Genomic DNA, 18192 nt, shown 5'->3' on the forward strand with positions numbered 1-18192 from the left:
TGTTTGTTTGTTTGTTTTTGTCTGTTTTTTGTTTTCTGCCTCTTTTCTTGTCTCCCTTAAGAGATTCCTGAGGACCAGATGCTTTGGGCAAAGTTTTCTATGTTGCTCTAAAACTGGTGAGAGAGAAGTTCTGTGGGCAAGAGAAGCTGCTGTTCCCGTTAGAGAATGGAGGTCTTTGCTAGCCATCAACCTTGTGAAACACAGAATCAGCTCATTATACAGGATCAGCACAATGCTTTTATATGAAAGAAACCCCTAGCTGTTTGGGTTCTAATGCTGAAAAAAAAGAAGAAACCAAAAGCAATGGACACTGTGCCAACAGGGTAGCTATAAAAGCAGCTTTACAATCTCTGCTTTCCCATTTCCTAGGGTCATTTTTGATGGGCAGCATTATCTCTTTTGTCACAGAGGTGCTGTGCTGAGGGCAGGAAAGTGTATTTTCATGGTTCTGCAAGGCTGGTGAAAAGAGAAACTCGCCAACCTAAAAGCAAGGGCAGACAGCAATGCTTAGCAAATGAGATGCAGGGAGCATTACAGACAAGGATGTGTCACTCCAGCATGCTGCAAAATCTGATTTCTACACAGTGGAGACGTAGGGAGGGGCCCTCAAGCATTCCCCAGAAAAGGTTTAGGGTATTGTGTTGACATTAAGGCTTTCGCTCTTGCAAAAAACCAAAATAAAGCAGCAATTCTCATGTATGTCAGTGAATTTCAGGCCTGTCCAAGCAGACTCCAGCTCAGAAGAACCTGAAGAATCCCAGAAGATGCACCAACCATGACATAACCCACAGTGGCACCTATGTGTTCTAACCTTTTAGAGGACGATTCATCAACAAGTGACTAATACATGGGTTCAGTGGAATTACTACAACCCACAAAGTGAGTTGCAGTCTAAGCATTCCTGCAGCACACACACACTTGTTCCTCTGTGCATTAGTCACTTGTCACCAGCATGAAGGGAGGCACCTGAGTTGCATCCCATGAGGTGATTCTGCTGGCTTTTCCCAAGGCTCTGAAACGAAGCGAGTCAAAAAGATCTTGAGTGATTTTTCTAATTATGACACTTCAGAAGAAACTGGAGCTGCAGGAGTGCATATGGTTAAGTACCAGTGTTATGAAGCACCTCCAAGTTCAGTCCTACCTTTGTAGAGATCAGACACGCTCTACAGGAGCTAACCAAGGAGAGATCTTTATCAGAGATTTATTGCAAATGACAGTTGCTAGGAAATGGTAACAATTTTAAAACTGAAAAATAAAGGCAAAGAAATACACACGTCCCATGATAGCCTGGTGGGTGAGGACTGCCTGGGGACAGGGACACTGTGGATTCAAGTCTTGGCATCAATAAATATTCTTTGGAGCAAAATGAAAGAGTTTCAGTAGGAGATAGTGCTTCCTGCTGTGAAACACCCACCTGATCCTGCTCAATGGCATAAATTATTATCTTATCCCAGCTTGGGTTCTCACCCTTAAGGAAGAGTTGTTAGTGTTTCCAAAGTCTAGAAATGTGTTAGTTTTGTCCAAGGAAGAAACAGAATCATTTATAGATTGAAGATTATTGTTGGATGAGAAAATTGTTTCCCTTCCAGTCTGGGAAGCATGAACAAGCTGGTGCTGAATGAAGGCTCAGCTGAATTTGACTTTCTGGAATCCATTCCTCCTTCCTGCATGCATAAGGGCATTGGAGGTGTAAAGGCAGCGAGTGTGGACCCTGCCCAAAGCAGTGGCAAGCAGAAGCTCAACCCCTGCTAAATTCTCCTATTACTATCTGTGGAGCTATCCCATCCTCTTCTGATGGGCAGCTCAGCAAGGAAAGGGAAAAGCTGATTCCTTGAGCAGATCCAAGCAAAGGCCAATTCATCCCCAGTCCCAGCCCAATAACAGTCAAAGCTTGAAAAGGAAAAATTTGCCACTGCAACAACTAGAGGAGATAGAAAATGGTTTGTTTATAGAAGTCTAAATGGCTGACCCCCATCGGCCAATTTCGGAAAGTCTCTGAGATAATCGCACCTGTCCAGTAATAAACGAATGAATCAGAAAAGGAGGCTGAATAGAGGTATAAGCAATAATGCTCAGAGGCTGCCTGATACAATGGCCAATCAATAGGAGGGCTGTAGATCAGGGTGCTAGTTAGCTGGAAAATTACCGCACCGCTGCGTGCGTCACGCTGTAGGGATCCTGGACAATCAATGTGGGAGGTATTGATTTAGTTATTATCACTTCATACGCTCCAGACATTGTTAAATATACATTTATTAACAAGACTGGGGTGCATTGGTAAGAGAGGGAGCGTTAGTCACTGCGATATCTCCCAGCGCTGATCAAAGCTCAGATGTGACAGACTTTAAAGTCCATGCTATCCCTGCCAAGTGTGCTCTCAGGACAAATCCCAAGGCACAGTGTAGCGCTGAAGATGCAGCTCCTATCTCACAGGAGAGAGGCTTTGGCCACAAGCGAGTATTTTGCACTTGAGATTTCAGGAAAGCCTCTTGGAACAGCAGCAACCAGGGACGTGGTGGCCAAGGGTCAACCCAAAGTGAGCGATAATTGCATGGTTGCTTCCGAAAAGATGGAGGAAATGAGGTCAAGGGAAATAGGGAGAACATTAGTAAATAAAGGAAACTGGAACTACCTCCAGGGATGGAATAAAGACAAGAGTCACTTCCCATGTGTCTGGCTCCCGTGGTGGCCAGCACACTTGGGACACATGCCATTCCATTTAGTGACATTTTACCGTCAACCTGCTGCTTGTATCCTAAAGATAAGCATCGCTTAGGAGCAACTCTTCCTGCAGCAGCAATCTTGGGAACTCCCTCAGGCTTCCCTCTTGTGTGCACACCTCATGTGCGCTTGCCCGGACACAGCTGGGAGCAGCTTGAGCTGTATTTTTACAGGGTAATGGCAGGGTGGGGCGAGGGTCAGAAAGCCAAGCTCCATGGACAGGGTAAGGCTGTGTACAAGTTACCCTGCCAAGGGAGACAAAGGGAAATACAGGGAAGAAGGAAGTGGCTTCCACAGCCCTGCTCTCCCTGCTTTGCCCTGACCTCATGCTGGATGTAGACGGACTCTTTTTAACAATTTTGCGCCTCAGTGCTCTAATTTGACGTGTTTGGATAATGTCATTTATCAGCCTCCAGAGAGATCTGCTGAGCATAACTGCTGCCAAGAGCAACACCTCAAGCCCCAGTGCTGGTGCTTCTCCAGCAGGTGCCAGCGGCCTCACTCATACCTGAATTGTCTTCCCCGACTGAGGACGTATCAAGAGGGCACATCCACGCTCTACTCACTCTGGATCTACGTCACAAACAGGGGAGCCTGAGTAAGAATGTTGAGCAAGAACATGAAGGGAGGGCTCCTCACGGACAAAACTTGGTCCTGCACTTCTCTCTGGATATTGTGGTTAACTCTTCAACAGCTTGGCAGTCACAGTTGAGGATGCTGGGTACCAGGGAGCAATACTAATAGACTGAGCAGACAGCATATGACAGTTTCCAGTCTTTGTGCCCAACACGTGTCTTTCTACTGTTCATAGCATTTTCCCCTGAGCACTGAAAATAAGAACTAACTTTCTTCCTCTGAGCAAATCCTTGCTTCATTCAGGTAAAAAGCCAGAAGACAGTAGCAAAAATACTGTGGAAGAGGAAAGAGGACCTATCTGTATCTTTGAGCCACCACTCAGCAATCGCCTCCTGGGAAATCTCCCCCTGGGAATCAGCTGCCCCCTCTTTGTAAAAAAACTTTAAACCAAACACTGGTTATTTGTTAAACATTAGCATGCATGTGATCTTTGTTTCTCCAAATTAAATCGAGCAATTCCTACCCGCTGTCCCAGTGGGCAATCACAAGCAATTCCGTTAATTAAATTATCTCTGATTCTGCAGCCCTGGAATCTCTCAATTGACTAAGTCTGTGCTTTATCATCAACAAAATACTGGACCAAAAAGGAAACAAAAAAATGCTGATGCCAAAGTGATTGGCTTCAGTTAACCCTTCCCAGCTGGATATTAAGGGCTGCTCAAGAAACTGTTGGACTGGAACAAGCCCAAGAGTGAGAGCCTCGTACCAGAGACACCAGTAGCAGCTGTTCACTTGTGTTTCTTTTCCGTTGTACAGAAAGAACCAAAACACCATACTATCACAGCATTCAGCCTATTTGAGAGCCACAGGAAGATGCAAACTGTTAGTTAGCTGTTGAAGAAGCAGAAAACCCCCTCAAAGATCAGTAAAAGCCCCTGCAAATACCCCATTCTCCCCTTACCCAGATCTCACTTGACGTTGAGGAGTCTCCATAAAACATTCCCCTTTGGTTTATTTCAACTGGATATAAATTTTCCTTTCTTCATAAATGGCCACACTGTACACAGCATTCCATAAATTTTTACAATTCCACTGTTTGTATGTACCTTGTAAAAAACGCTTAGCACTGATTAAATGCACCACCAATAAAATTTCATGGGCTACTTTTGACACTTGATATTCTGACCTCCTTTTCTCTTTCTCATACATTTATTTTTGCTTTTGTATGCCTGTAAACAGAGAGTGCCAGAGGGGAAAATGTACAGTACCACTGACAAACCCGAGAGTGATGTCTTTATTTTTAAACAAAGCCTTTATCTTCCCTTGTCCGAGGCGGAGAACCTGATCCCAGCAGAACACACATGCTCTTTCCCTGCACCAGGGGCAGAGGTCAGGTCGCTAGCAGCTTACATATCATAAATATTAGAAACAGACTGGTCGATGCTTTGAAGGCAAGCTAAACTAAGATTCCAGAAGCAGAGAAATTGCTCCTGGCCATATCCAACCATGGCCCCAGTTGACAATTATCATAACCACTACAATACTGCAGAAGAGAAAGCCTACTGCAGTCCTCACTTTGTGGGGCACAAATCTTTAACACTTGATAAAATGATCCAAAAAATGACCCCAACACCAGTGCACAATCATTTAATTGCAAGCCTTCTCTCCTAGCCAATTTATCTTTGGGTGAGAGGGCAACTTTTTCAGAGAAAAGTCCATGTTTTAAGAGCCTGTAACATGCTGTGCATAGCTGCTGTGACACTGGTAGCACTGCAGAATGACAGAGCACGTTGATGCTGCCTTGGCTCTCACTCATACGTTGTCTTCAACAAAACTCCCTTGCTACCTGAGTTTCAAACACTAACTAAAACCAACCCTAAGTTTTATGGGACAAGAACTATTCCTGTTTTCAACCTGGTAAAATAATCTGCTCCCTCTTTCAATTTAGCAAGCATCACATGCAGCAAGTGCCATAGCTAACAATACGGGGAGTTTATTTTGGCAAATGTAGTTGAGCGCTACTGAAGTCAGTGGGAGAGATACAGACAAAAAGACCTCTTGCAGTTGAAGTGCAAGAACATAACAAAGCTGAAAAAAAAAGTTTGTTACTAACAAGCAAAACACTTAAACTGGTAAGTAAGATTTAAAAAGAAAAGTCACAGGTGGCTTTAAAAGGAAACAGACACAGCTCAAGCATTTTCAGTATGTTAAATCTCTGAGAGGAATCCAGTGTCAGGCGTTGGTGGCAGATTGACTGTGAATCACCCCAGAACATGCGGGCTACCGGACTGGCACGCTGCACTGCGATTTTATTTTACTAGATGAGCTGGCTACAGCAGAAGGGGCCAGATCCCCAGCAGCAGAAAACTGCCCAGCAAAGCTGTTTGCAGTAGAGCCGAGTCAAATCACACCAAGTGAAGTTTAGACCCTCAATCTGTGAGACTGCCAGTGCTAAAAGCAAATCTTCTGGCAAGACATGAATGTTTCAGGGGCTGGCTTCCCCTTTATTTAGCTAAAAATCTCATTTATTTGGTTTATTTGTTATTAGACTAACCTCCTTTAAAAAGGCTGACTTATAATCCTGTAAAACATTGTCACATGTATTGAGGAAATTGGCAAGGATGCTAATTTATTGTCCTCTAGGAAAAAAAAGCGCCCTCTTTCCTTGATTAATGTATGTTTTTGTATTGTAAGATATTAAAGAATGTTGCTTCACCTGTAATTATAGAGAATAGTTTATTTTGGCAAAGTGCCCTGGCTTATGGTTGCCAAGTTATGAATAATGCAATGTTCCCCGTTCTAATTTCCGTGTTCTAAGTTGTGAATTTGGAGCGGGGTGCATGCAAGGGCACACACACACACGATGCCGAGGCGCTCTCAGTCACAAGCGCCTCTATTTTATACTTGCTTGCACAACTTGTTAATACCAGCATCTGCTTGCCAAATTCAGAGTTTGCTTCTGACTAATTTCATCTTGATGCAAACCAAAAATGTTGTCTCTTTTTTTCCCCACAGAGGAATTATTTCTCTTACACTTGCATGCATCGTCGCAATACCACTGAGGGGAGCTTACCGCTGCAAGGAGGCGTTTTAAGCCGCATTTAGTAGGGACTTGGGTAAAGATTCCCTGAAGAATTTAATGACAGAAGAATTCATTATGCTTTCATATCTCCTCCGCCTCTGTAACACAGAACCCAACAATGTCTTTACAGAAGCGGGAAGTAAATTCAGGCGCTGGCTCTTTCTATCTCTTTTTTGGCCCGTGTTTCACCGAGACACATGTGCCCAGCCCCAATCAAAACAGAGACAGATGGCACCGCTGATCATTCAGAATAGAAGGAGCCTCGGAGTCAGCATGTTTAGATGCATTTGTAGGGCTACGCAGTATCCACTGGCCACTGGGACTGATTTAAAAAGGCGGCTAGTGAAAGTCTGAGCTTGCGCCAAAATTTTAAATGTGCCATTTGAGCAATTATGGTTCGACACGAAAGCTGGGAGAAAGAATGCATGGGTCATTCTGATTTCGATTTAGAGACTATGTCCCCTGTTCCAAAGAGAAAATAAATGCAATCCCATTGCTTTACTGAAGCAGCTTTGGTGATAAAGGAAAAAGCCGTGCTACGGGAAAGTATTTTGCTGCAACAAGGTTTTGTTGAGGCAGCACAGGCTGAATTAGAAAATGATTCACTAAACAAAGTTCCAAAATGGAAATAACTGCACATCTAACACGTTAATACATCAGTTCACTTTTAAAATGTATCCCTTCATCCTGGTGACCCTAACTGTATTCCTAACAGATCTGTGAGGGTGAATCATGGTCTCTATTTTAATACAAGGCAGGGCCACAAAAGGCAGGCAGTAGAAATGGAAAATGCAGACCCTCTCCCTGCTGAGGCACAGGGGTTAGAGGTTCCAGCCTACTGAAACTCGCCTCCATGCACAAGTAAACATGTTTGGATTATGACCAAGCTCCACATATAGCTAGGCAGGTATATTTTTCTACTGGAAGACTTATGGCGGCTGTAACCCATCATCTTACTGTGGCCTGGAGGTGATCTGGGATTACTGGTAGCTTTGGTTGGACGATCAGGGCACAAAATTATGAAATATCCCTGAAGTGAAAGAGGAATAGCAAATTCCTAGAGCTGAAAGGTGTTCAGAAGGTTGGACATGCAGCCGAATCTTGCGTCCAGCCTCTGTGCACAATGAAATGCATTCTATTCCCATGGCCTGCATCCAAACGGCCAAAATAAACAGGAAATATCTATGCTACTACAGCAGGCCTTGGATTCATCTGTAGCCTTTTAAGGGCTTTACTGTGGAGGTGATATGCTTTCCAGAACTTCCATTCATGATCACTGATTGGAGGTACACAAGGGCAGTGTGATAACACATCCTCTGGACAGCTTCCTACAACTCCTGCTGCTGCCCTAGAACTTTTACACTGTTGCTGTTTCCTTTACGGGGAAAGAAAGGATCAGAATTAGCATCATTTAAGGTAATCATGCCTTCAAAAAGAAACATGAGGCTATTAAAGGAGGCCACAGCACATTAGTATCACACAATCAACTGTGGTCCCAGAGCTGGAAAAGAAAACCAGCAATGCAGAGGAAGGACAGGTCATGAGCTGGCTATCTGAGGGAAAAGCAGGAACACTTATGCAACTGAGTGGGAAACAGCAGCTTTCTGCAGATAGAAACTGTCAAAAAGGAGTAAAGAAGTAGTGAATGAAGAAACAGGATGAAATGCCTGCAGTGATGGGAAGTGAGTAAGGTTAGGACAAGCATTGTAACTGCAGTGAGGGCAAAAACCAGCACAGATATTAAACTATGTTAATTACATTACTTGCTATTACACTGTTTCTGTAAAGACAGTGCTGGGTTCTGCGTTACAGAGGCAGAGGAGATATGAAAGCACAATGAATTCTTCTGTCATTAAATTCTTTGGGAAATCTTTACCAAGCTCCAACTAAATGCAGCTTAGAACTCCTTCTCACAGTAGTAAGCTCCCCTCAGCGGTATTCCAACTGTGCATGCAAGTGTAAGAGAAATAATTACAGACTGTACAGTTGTCCCAGACATGGTTAAGTGAGAAGTAATACAAACTGGATTTTTTCGGGGTACTATTTCATATTTTTACTTACTAACTATAGTCTAAGAAATGCATAACCTAGCAAGAGCTGTAATTACAATCATCTTGTTATCATACAGCAGCTGGCACAGCACAAACACTTACTGAGTCCTGCCACAATAGTCAGTAAGTGCCAAAGAAAGCAGTAGCCCTATTAACATCAGCACGCAGCCAGCCTGTGCAGCCAGGGCTGCCCTTCAACAGATGCATGAGAGCAACAGCAAACTGGCAGCGGATGGGGCACAACATGATCCCTTTTCTGCTCTTCAAAGGAATATTTCCATCCAAACAGGGAAGGGAGCCTATGTAAAAATAACTGTTACTTTTCTCTTGAGAGCATCTGGGCACCATACAAACATTTACTAAAAAAAAAATCTGTCCCTGCCTCTTAATTCTTGCAGTGTTGGTAAGGGATGTGAATAAACAGTCACATCCTCATAATATTTTCAGAAGGAACACAGCAGGACCTACAATGCTCCATCAGAGATGTTGTTAAACACCACAGGCTAATTTTAGGGACAAGTCCTCTCTCTGACAAACTGCTCACACATCTAAGGGCAGAATTCCTCTGCTAGAAGGGAGCTGTTTGTGTTTTATAAGCTAAAGTTTCTCTTACCTATGGAATAACTCCAATATTTCACAGGGAATCATCATCCATCTAACTGAAGTACCCTCTAACGGACCATCAGCCTCATATCCCCTTTGAAATAGCACAGCTGAGCACTTGCTGGGCCACGATTTATTTTTTACCTTCTAAGACATCTTGCTAACTCTATAGCTCAATAGTGACAGTCGAATTTCACACTGCGATAGCCCCCCATCGATTTTTCATTCCCAGGAAGCAACTCCACAAATTAAAGTTAACAGCATTTCTGAAACTAAGAAAAAAAAAAAAAAAGAAAAAAGGGGCAGGGGAAGACACACGAATGGCAAGATGCCTAAACCGTGCCCCCAACATAGGAATGAAATTCCTTCCTGAGGTTTGCACCAGTTATGGGACAGGAACGCTACTGCCCCCAAAGCTGGCAGCCACCTTGGGTTTGCAGATGCTTCAGCTCTGAAGCATTACAGGTTCAACAGACTTAAGAGTCCTCCCTATACGAAGATGTCAACATCTACAGAAAACTGCCCCAAGGTGTAAGAGTTAGAACAAACCTTTGGACACTGCAGTACTAAACAGATAGCGCCTTCCCCCCAGGTTTGAGCTGGTACAGTCAGCCTGCCTCGCTGAGCTTCATTAACCACTAGCCTGTGATGAACCATGGCACTTGATACAATTTCAGTTGATGCAGTGGTAATAACGTTTGAGACCATTATTGGCACACACAACTTCTACCAAACAGTTAAAAGAGGGAGCAGAATAAAGAAACGCAGCGCAGCGCACCGCTCTCCAATGCCATAACCTAGAGGATGAAGTAATGCCAAAGCCTCACTTCATAAAGAAATGAAGCATCTACCTGTGCACCCTTTCAATACTGAACACCAGTATACGTAACAAGCTCATACTATATACGACTAAATTACTGAAAGAAGAACTATATTGTAAGAGAGATAAAAATCTGGACACAAGCAGCACAGCCCAGCAGCACTTTCTCAGCCTGGCTTTGACAATCCCACGCTTCAGTTCAGCTTCCTGGATCCTGTCTAAAGTTTACATGGGCTGATCAAGGACTGGACTCACCAGGAGCACCATGCTCTCTCTTAGCAGAGCACAAAGGGTTAGTTCATTTATGACAAGTTAATTTTTTAATTCTATCTTTGCTATATGACTTCTTGTCTCCCACCAAAGCCTATTAATGGTGTGACGCTATGGAGAAGGGCTGGGGAGCGATTATGCTCTGGTGTGAATTCACAACAGCTTCTGTTTCCCTCTGACACACCAGATTAAGTGCGGCTCCTTCGCTTTCAGGGCTCTGCTAATCCTCTGGCTTCACACCCACTCTGCTCCTGTCTCCACCCGTCTGCCTGGGAACTGGGTCCCTGTGACAGACACTGCTACTGCCCCAACTGCTCCCACACACTTGACTCGGGAACCACACTTGGCACAAGAACCCCATCCTAAACTTTGTTTCATTTTAACTGATGCTCCTTCCTGGGCTGCCATGCCAGAGTCCCTCTGGAGCTGATAGTTTCAGAACAGCTGGACTGGAAAGAGGTGGGGGGGAAGGGGAGGAAAGAGGAGACAGGAAAAATAAAACAAATACAATTGCTTTTTGTCTCTAAACCCCTCTTTTTAACCCAACGAGCGTCTCATCCAATGAAGCGTGATAAGCATGAAGTGTTATATAAAGAAGATAATTATAAAGGGATTTAATGCTTGGCAGGCTCGTACTGCAAGGTTTATAGCAGAGGTAGCATACTCACTTAAACAGCCTTGTGTCTGGGTTTGCTATTATGCGGGCAGCGCGGCTGGGGCCAAGAGGAATCAGAAACAAGATTTGTTTTACGAAAAAAAAGAGCACAGCCCCCTTCCCACTGAGGATGGCAGCTCCAGTCCCACCTCCTTCCACTTCTGTCCCATCCCTGATTAATGATGTTGTCTGCCTGATTTATGACCCACCCCAACAGATTAGAGTTTCCCTCTTCAACCTCCCCCCATCTTCCACCCCCCCCAGAAGGCACAGCCACACTCCGCTGGAAATATTAGAGAATTATTAAATAAACATTCATACGTCATGTCTCTTCCCATACTGAGCTCATCGTAGTCAACGCTCAGCGGCCGGGTCCTGTTTGCTTTGGGGCTGACACCAAACAGCTGGAGTGATTCATGGAGAGGCTGGCTACAATGCTCTGTGCCATATATCATGCTCGCAGCGCTCCCTGCCCCGGCGGAGATAAACTGATCAACCACAACGGGCTGGAATGAATTTATGACAACACAAAATTGAGGAAAACAAATGGGAGGTGACCCAGTGGGCCACTAACCCAGACTCTCTTGCTGGCCTGCAATCTAGTCTGGTGGCAGAAAGCAAAATTGAACATTGGCACTCTGAATTAAGATGCTGGCTTTTAACCCCAGGGAACCTCGGTTTCAAAATGGCACCAGACCCTCGCAGGCGGCATCAGGGAGGGAGGGAGAGGAAGACTTTTTGCGGAGAAGGTGCTTTTTGCAGCTCTCTATGCACGACAGTGCTTCGGCTGAGAGTACACCGTTGGTGGAGGAGTTGGGGAGGATGCCTGGGCAACTAGGAACCTGCTGCTCTCTCTGAGCAAAGCTGCATCTTGAGTCAAGGTAAAGACAGGCTTTGGCTGGAGGTCTTCAGCAGACAGGCAGAGCTCAAGCTGGTGCAAAGCTCCTTTATCTCTCCCCATGAGCCTTTAGTACCCCAGGGTGTCTCCTAGACACCTCACGTTGTCAAGATTAGAAAAGCTCAGCAAGGCTGAGACACTCTGCAGTGCTGGGAAGGAGAGACAGGACCAGTGCCATCTCTCTCATTACCTGTGGCTGCCATCTGAAGTTCAGATGAGGTCAATGGTGAGAAACACGACCGAGCTACCAAGGCCCTGTTGTGGCTGTGAAGGAGGGCTGGAACCAGCACCATGTCTCTCATTACCTGTGGCTGCCATCTAAAGTTCCAACACAGTGCAGATGAGGTCAACCTGTCCAAGCCACTGATGACCTGGCACAGCAGAAGGAGCAGGGCAACAAACACAGACTTACCCTAAACCTAATTGTTCTACATGCAAGAGACTCTTCCACAAAAAACTAAATTTAGATTAAATTAACTTGCTCAAAGAGCTTCAGCTGCATGCCAAGAGGAGGACCTCTTGCTGTACTGTATTAATGGATTAAAAAACAAACAAAACCACACCGCTCTTCTTGCCTAGACTTATTTTTGGAAAAGGGGAGGGGGAAGCAACGTCATTCTTATGAGAGAAGGATCAATACATGGATCACTGCTAATTCTGTTAGCCACTGCTCTAAACGGAGAGCACAGCTGACACAGGTGGTAAGGCACGTGCTTCTGGACAATTTAAAAAATTCTAATCAGATGCTACACGGGGTTTAACATGCCAATCAATAACACTCAGATTTAAAGGCAAAAATTAAAGTTACAAACAATGGAGTAAAGTGAAGCTGCCAAAAACTTCCTGTAAGCACCACCCAAAACAAGAAAAATGAAACCAATTTAGCTCCAGATTAAGAAACAGGAACTAGAGATGAATCAATTTAGCCTGTTGGGCTGGGTCGCCATATATCATGGCTCAGCAGTGGAGTGGGAAACAGCCAGACAGTGTGAAACCCTTCCCCCTCCTTTTCTGTAGGCTTCTACCTCTGATCCCTGTTATCAATTAATTTAACAGAACCCGTCTACACAGACAAGCACACAGAGAATTCAGACTCCTTAAATGGCAGGACAGAAACTATTTATCACGCACAAATCTCAAAGGAAAGGAGGAAAAAAAGAAAAAAAAACCAGCCAGGAATTCTCCACCTGAAACACCATCTTGTTTTCTGAACCTTGGTGAAATAAAGCACCTTAAATAAAAAGCTTTCCCTGCTCCTTTCAAAAAATCAACATTATTGTAAGGACTCAGCAAGACACTTAAGGCTTTTCCTGTAACTTCTGTTGGGTTTTGCTGACTTTTCCTACCTTTTGCAGAACTGAAGCTTTAGTGGGGTGAGGTTATTGTGGAGTGCGGTGTGTGTGCATACACGTACACACGCGCACACACACACACACGCTCCCCCCACTTCACAGCGGTGTTAGCACGAGTGTTGTTTGCAAAGGATTCCAGGATCCTTCAAAAGGTGCTAGCTAAAGCCTCTTTGATCAGATTATTAAAGCTATGTCAATTTTATCACTTGAGCTCAAGTGTTCTGGAAAATGTCAAATCCTTTCAGCTCCTGCAGTTTAAAGATTTTCAATAGGAGTGGATCTGGGAAGGTGGAGGGCTGCGGGGCTGACAGGCAGGAGGCCCAAAGGGAAGCCAAGCAGCAGCTGAGACAGAGGCTGACAGATTAGGGCAGAACGGATGAGTCCTTGCCACCAAGACAGCATGCAACGGTTGGCTCACTCTAAGGACAAAGCTGCTTCTGCACTGACCTGTGAGCTGCCAAACTCAGTGGTCCTTGGCCAAAGTCTGCTCACTGAGAAGCATCAAACAGCAGACAGCCCACGTTTAAAACATGCTAATAAAACCTTGTAAAAAGGAGAGTGCTGAGACAGCAAAGCAGTGTTAAAGTTTCCTCTGCAACAGGGAGTTTCCCCAGTTAACCCCTGACTGTGAACACATGCTTTTTGCCAGGCTGCCCGAACTGTCAGAGATCCCGAAATGTGCCAGGGACACAACCTCTCAAGTCAGGACCAGGGGCAGGAGGAGAACAAACTTCATTACAAAAACCCCCCAAACTTTCTGTAAAGTCATCTTAATGCTCCCACCAGATTTTTTCCCAATCCCAAATTATCAGTGGACCCCATCCCCAAAATGTAAATGCCATCTGTTTAAAACCCACAATTACCTCATTGCTTCCACCTCATTCAAGCTGTTTGTCTCTCACTTCATCTTGGGGCAAAAATCAGTTTAAAACACTGCCCCATCCCAATTAATGCAGTCTGTGGCAGCAATGAAGAGCCCATAGTTTTAGGTTTGGATCATCAAATCTGCCTGAGCAATAAGTCACCCTAGCAGTGTGTGGAAGGAGGCTGAGAATACAGGTTGTTATCCAAATGCACAGTACAGATAAAACCATTTGTTTCTATCCCAGACTAGGCTGGAGGATATCCAGGTAGCAGAAAGGGACAGAAAAGGAGATGGCCAGGAGCCCCTGCACTATTGTATATTCAAACACTGGGACTTAAACTCGTTAATCAACTGGAAGGGCTGCTGGTAAAAACACTCAGGAACTGTGATATTATTTCTGTTAGCAACCACACAAAGGTGAAATCTGAATCTTAAGGGAAAAGGAATTCTGTCAGTGACATTTCTGCCAAGTTACGGGGCTGCTGGGATTCCCTTTGGCTGGAGAGATGGAGGGTGGAGCATGCAGGTACTATGCAGAAAACATAATAGAATTGCCCTCAAAAGCCAAGATGCAATTATAAGGTAACTTCTCCAGTAAAAGCAGGATCCCATGACACACTGATAGCTGAAATCTTGCAGGGAGAATAAAAAAAAATAATAAAAAAAATCACAGTACAGCTCGACAAGCCAATTGCTTTTGTCAGATTAAAGTGGGTTTGAATCTTCACCTCCCACCCAAAGTCCCAGCTCTAGTCTAAGCTGATACACACCACACAACATATTTGGAAACCCACCATAACTAGAATACGGTGGAGGTGGAAAGAATAGATATATCTACCTGCATCTTTCAAAATAAGGCAATTTGAAGTGGAGAAGCCCTTTGGAGTCTGGGCTCCTTGTCACTGGGTACCTATCCACACACATATGTGGGGGAGAACTCCCCACAGGCCCTCTGTGGACACAACAGCAGCAAATCAGGACACCAACAGCTTCATGTCCATGCTTCATGTTGGAGCACAACTTCCCTCCTCAGTGGTAAGTGCTTCAAATATGCCTACCTGTCCTGGTACCATGACACTACCCTCAGACAAGAACTGCTTTCGGGAACACCAGATGGGACACCATGGTTCCTCAAAACAAGAAAAATGAAAGCTATTCTACTTTACACTCACTTTTCAATGTCACTGTTCTTACAGGTCTTCTGCATGGTCTCCTGTTTACTGCTTTCACCATTACTCGTTGAGGGCATTTCTGTTGAGGGAAGAACAGGTAAATTAGTAAGATCATTCCCATGAAATAGTTTAAGCAAGTTAGTTTCAGAAGTAGAGGACCCCAATGAGTCATTTCCATGCTGATTCTTGGAAAGAGAAGAGACTGATGCTACATGTTCCTGTCTGTCAGGGAGGCTCTCTCCCTGGCCAGCATGTTTCTACGATTCAGGACTGAAGATACAACCCCTACCCTCTCCCCACTCCATACTGACTGACCCTCAATTTGTACCAGTTGTATAAGCCAGGATTTAGTTCAGAAAGGTTTGATGTGGCTGCCACACCAAAGTGTACTTCTAGAAAGGTGGGTCCAGAGCAAATCCACTCAGTCCAGACCCTGCTTTCAGCTTCTCTGCTTTTCTGAGACCCCTTAGACACAGACAGGGAGAAAAATATATGCCAGTTAACTAGTAGGACAGAGTAGTCTGCTCACAGCTCTCCTAGTACTACCAGTCCCATAGTTCCTTCCAGCACTGGAGGGAAGTGAGATACCAGTAGGAGATAAGCCAGATTAATTGTCCTGGGACCAGACCCTAGGCTGTAGCTTCACACAGGGGCTTCAGGTGAAAAGTATGAAGAAAACAGCTCATAGCAGGTGCCATCGGGACTGCTTCCTTATCACCTCTGTGGCTGTAGTTACTGAAACTGAACACGCCTACAAGTGAGTGCTCCATCACAGAAAATAAATGCGACTGCCTATCCCACAGAAGAAAATGCCTTCGATAGATATCCTATGTTCTCCATTTAATCATCATGCCCTTGGCAAAACTAGTTCTACCCATCCCCCTTCCCACTGGCAAGCAGTTATGTCTTGTAGGTACTTTCAAGGCTGGCAATCAAATGCCCAAAGCATTACAGTAACAGAACAGGGAACAAAATCATTGGGACAAGTCTCTTCAGGTCACTGAGCTTCAGTTCCCTTCCTAAGGGAGCTGGAGCAGCACTGCCCAGCTTTGGAAATGGATTTGGCATCTACAGCTGGAAAGCGCCAGGTTTTATTATTCTCATATTTCCACTAGGTTGCTGCTTACACTTCCAATGCTGCTGGCATTAAATAAAAAGTCCCAGCAGTCAAATAGGTTTAACACTGCCCCCCTCCCCCTTAATGCTATCAGCTTTCAAATAATGCACGCAAAGGTACAATTTCACTGTGAGACTTGTTTGCTCTGGAGTCTCAACTACAGGTCATGAAGCAGGACAGATCCCAGAGTTTGCACTCTAAAGGTACAGGCTTGTCTTGCCATACAGAGGCCAGCAAGGACCAGACCTACCCAACAGATCATGACACAAGTCTCTAGCACACCCATTTAACAAAGGGGAAATAAGAAAGCAGTTGAAAAAAACCCAAGCAACAGGTGCCTGTGTAGTTTAAACCCCCCGCAGCTGAACACCACCACCACCCAGTCAAGCTCTGATGGCTCCCACTGTGATACAGCAGTTTGTCTTTTAGTGACACGACAACAAGTCAGTCCAACCCCGACCTCTTATCACCGTACCAGTTAAGGTTGTATTTTTGGGAACTCCCCCAGCTGCCACTGACTACAGTTAATTGTGCTATAAAGTTTCAAAAAGATAGTGTGATTGTATGTGTGTACTGTGGAAGAGCATTTGTAACTACCGGTTGCCGCATTACTGGCAATCAGAAGATATGGAGTATCTATCTGCCCTCCTGTAGCATACAAATCAATAATTTACAAGTTCAACACTCACCGTCACTGGCCCATTTAGAAAACTCCGGTGTTATTCGAGTACTGGGTGTGCCACCACTAAAAGAGAAAAGGGCAGAATGCTAAAGGCTGAGTATGGAAAATTTTGCTGCTCAGGTAAAGCTACCCCTTCATGCTCCACTTCTTTCTCAATACTTCCATCCATCAGTCTAGGTTTCAAAATGTGAGCATTTGGCCTGCTGCAGGAGGTGTTTTTGTGCTAGTTCACATTTCCACCAGTGTTCTCCCAACCTGCACTTCTAGCTGTGACCTCTGCTGAATCACACAGGGGTTGTGATGCTGCCTGAAGGCTTGGGATTCAAACAGCACCTGTGACCTAACGCTCATTTTTGAATACACAATTTCAAAGATGAAAACCTGACTCATGAATGGAAATCCTCTGTGTTGCAATAGCTTCTCCCTTTAAGAATAACTTTACACCTTCATAAGCTCCATCTTTTCCATCTTCCCATTTGAAGAACAGCAGCATTGAAGTACAGACAACTCCTAACCCTGTCCATTCACTTGCAAGCCAGTAGCAGAGACTCTAAGAGAAAGGAATCTTCTGAGCAGGCTGCACACCTGTCACTGTATAACATTTCAGCTCTTATGTGCTATGACAGTTGCACTCAAAAGCTAACACAGGCTCATGCTTTATGGCATCAGCTCCCCTACTGCATTTCTACAGAAACTTGCCAGCATTTCGAAGTGCTTTCACAAGCAACATCACCTCCCCTGTTTTAGGCAAACAAGTTCAGGAGACATGCAAGGACCTTGACCAAACAGAAAAACAATGTGTTAGGTGCAAGCCACATGTAGTTATTGGGTCTCCTGGCCTCAGGTCTTCAGTTGTCTCACCAAGCACTAAGTGTCCACAGCCACTGATAAGGGATACTCCGATATCCTCCTGCTACAATACTGCTGTCATGGCTGTGCAGGAACTTCAGCATCTTTGAGGCCCTGCCTATGGACTAACATGGTTAGCAAAGTATCAAACAGACCAGTGGCTTGGATCCAGTGTGGCAAATGCCACTTTTCTATGGAGTAGAACCTAGTTTTGAACTAGTGTTTGTGACAGGCTAAGCAGTAAGAAAACTTCATTTCACTGCTCTATCAATCACTTCAACCTTGACCTCACAGGATCACTCAGTGAAACAGATAGAGGGGTAATTTAAGCCCTGTTTTATGCAGGGCAGAGGGCTTAGAAAGCAATCCTAGCTCCCTGTTAACTCATTTTATTTGCCTGAAACGCTTCCCCAAGTGCTTTGAATGCTGGCTGCCTACATTCTCCACATATGTATGTGGGTAGAGAACACATCCTGCCC

The 18192-nt window shown here is 44.7% G+C and overlaps 1 protein-coding gene across 3 annotated transcripts in view; it reads right to left on the reverse strand.

Moving 5' to 3' along the window:
- Positions 1-18192, reverse strand: part of RNF220 (ring finger protein 220) — a 232331-nt gene that overhangs the window by 14361 nt on the left and 199778 nt on the right. For all 3 annotated transcript variants that reach the window (XM_074906325.1, XM_074906327.1, XM_074906326.1), the window contains 2 exons: positions 16872-16927; positions 15066-15144 (listed from right to left, as the gene is read on the reverse strand). In XM_074906325.1, coding sequence (XP_074762426.1) covers positions 15066-15144; positions 16872-16927 — 135 coding nt within the window. The remainder of the gene's footprint in view (positions 1-15065; positions 15145-16871; positions 16928-18192) is intronic.

The sequence above is a fragment of the Athene noctua genome, chromosome 5 (assembly GCF_965140245.1).
Source record: "Athene noctua chromosome 5, bAthNoc1.hap1.1, whole genome shotgun sequence".
In the NCBI taxonomy this organism is placed as follows: domain Eukaryota; kingdom Metazoa; phylum Chordata; class Aves; order Strigiformes; family Strigidae; genus Athene; species Athene noctua.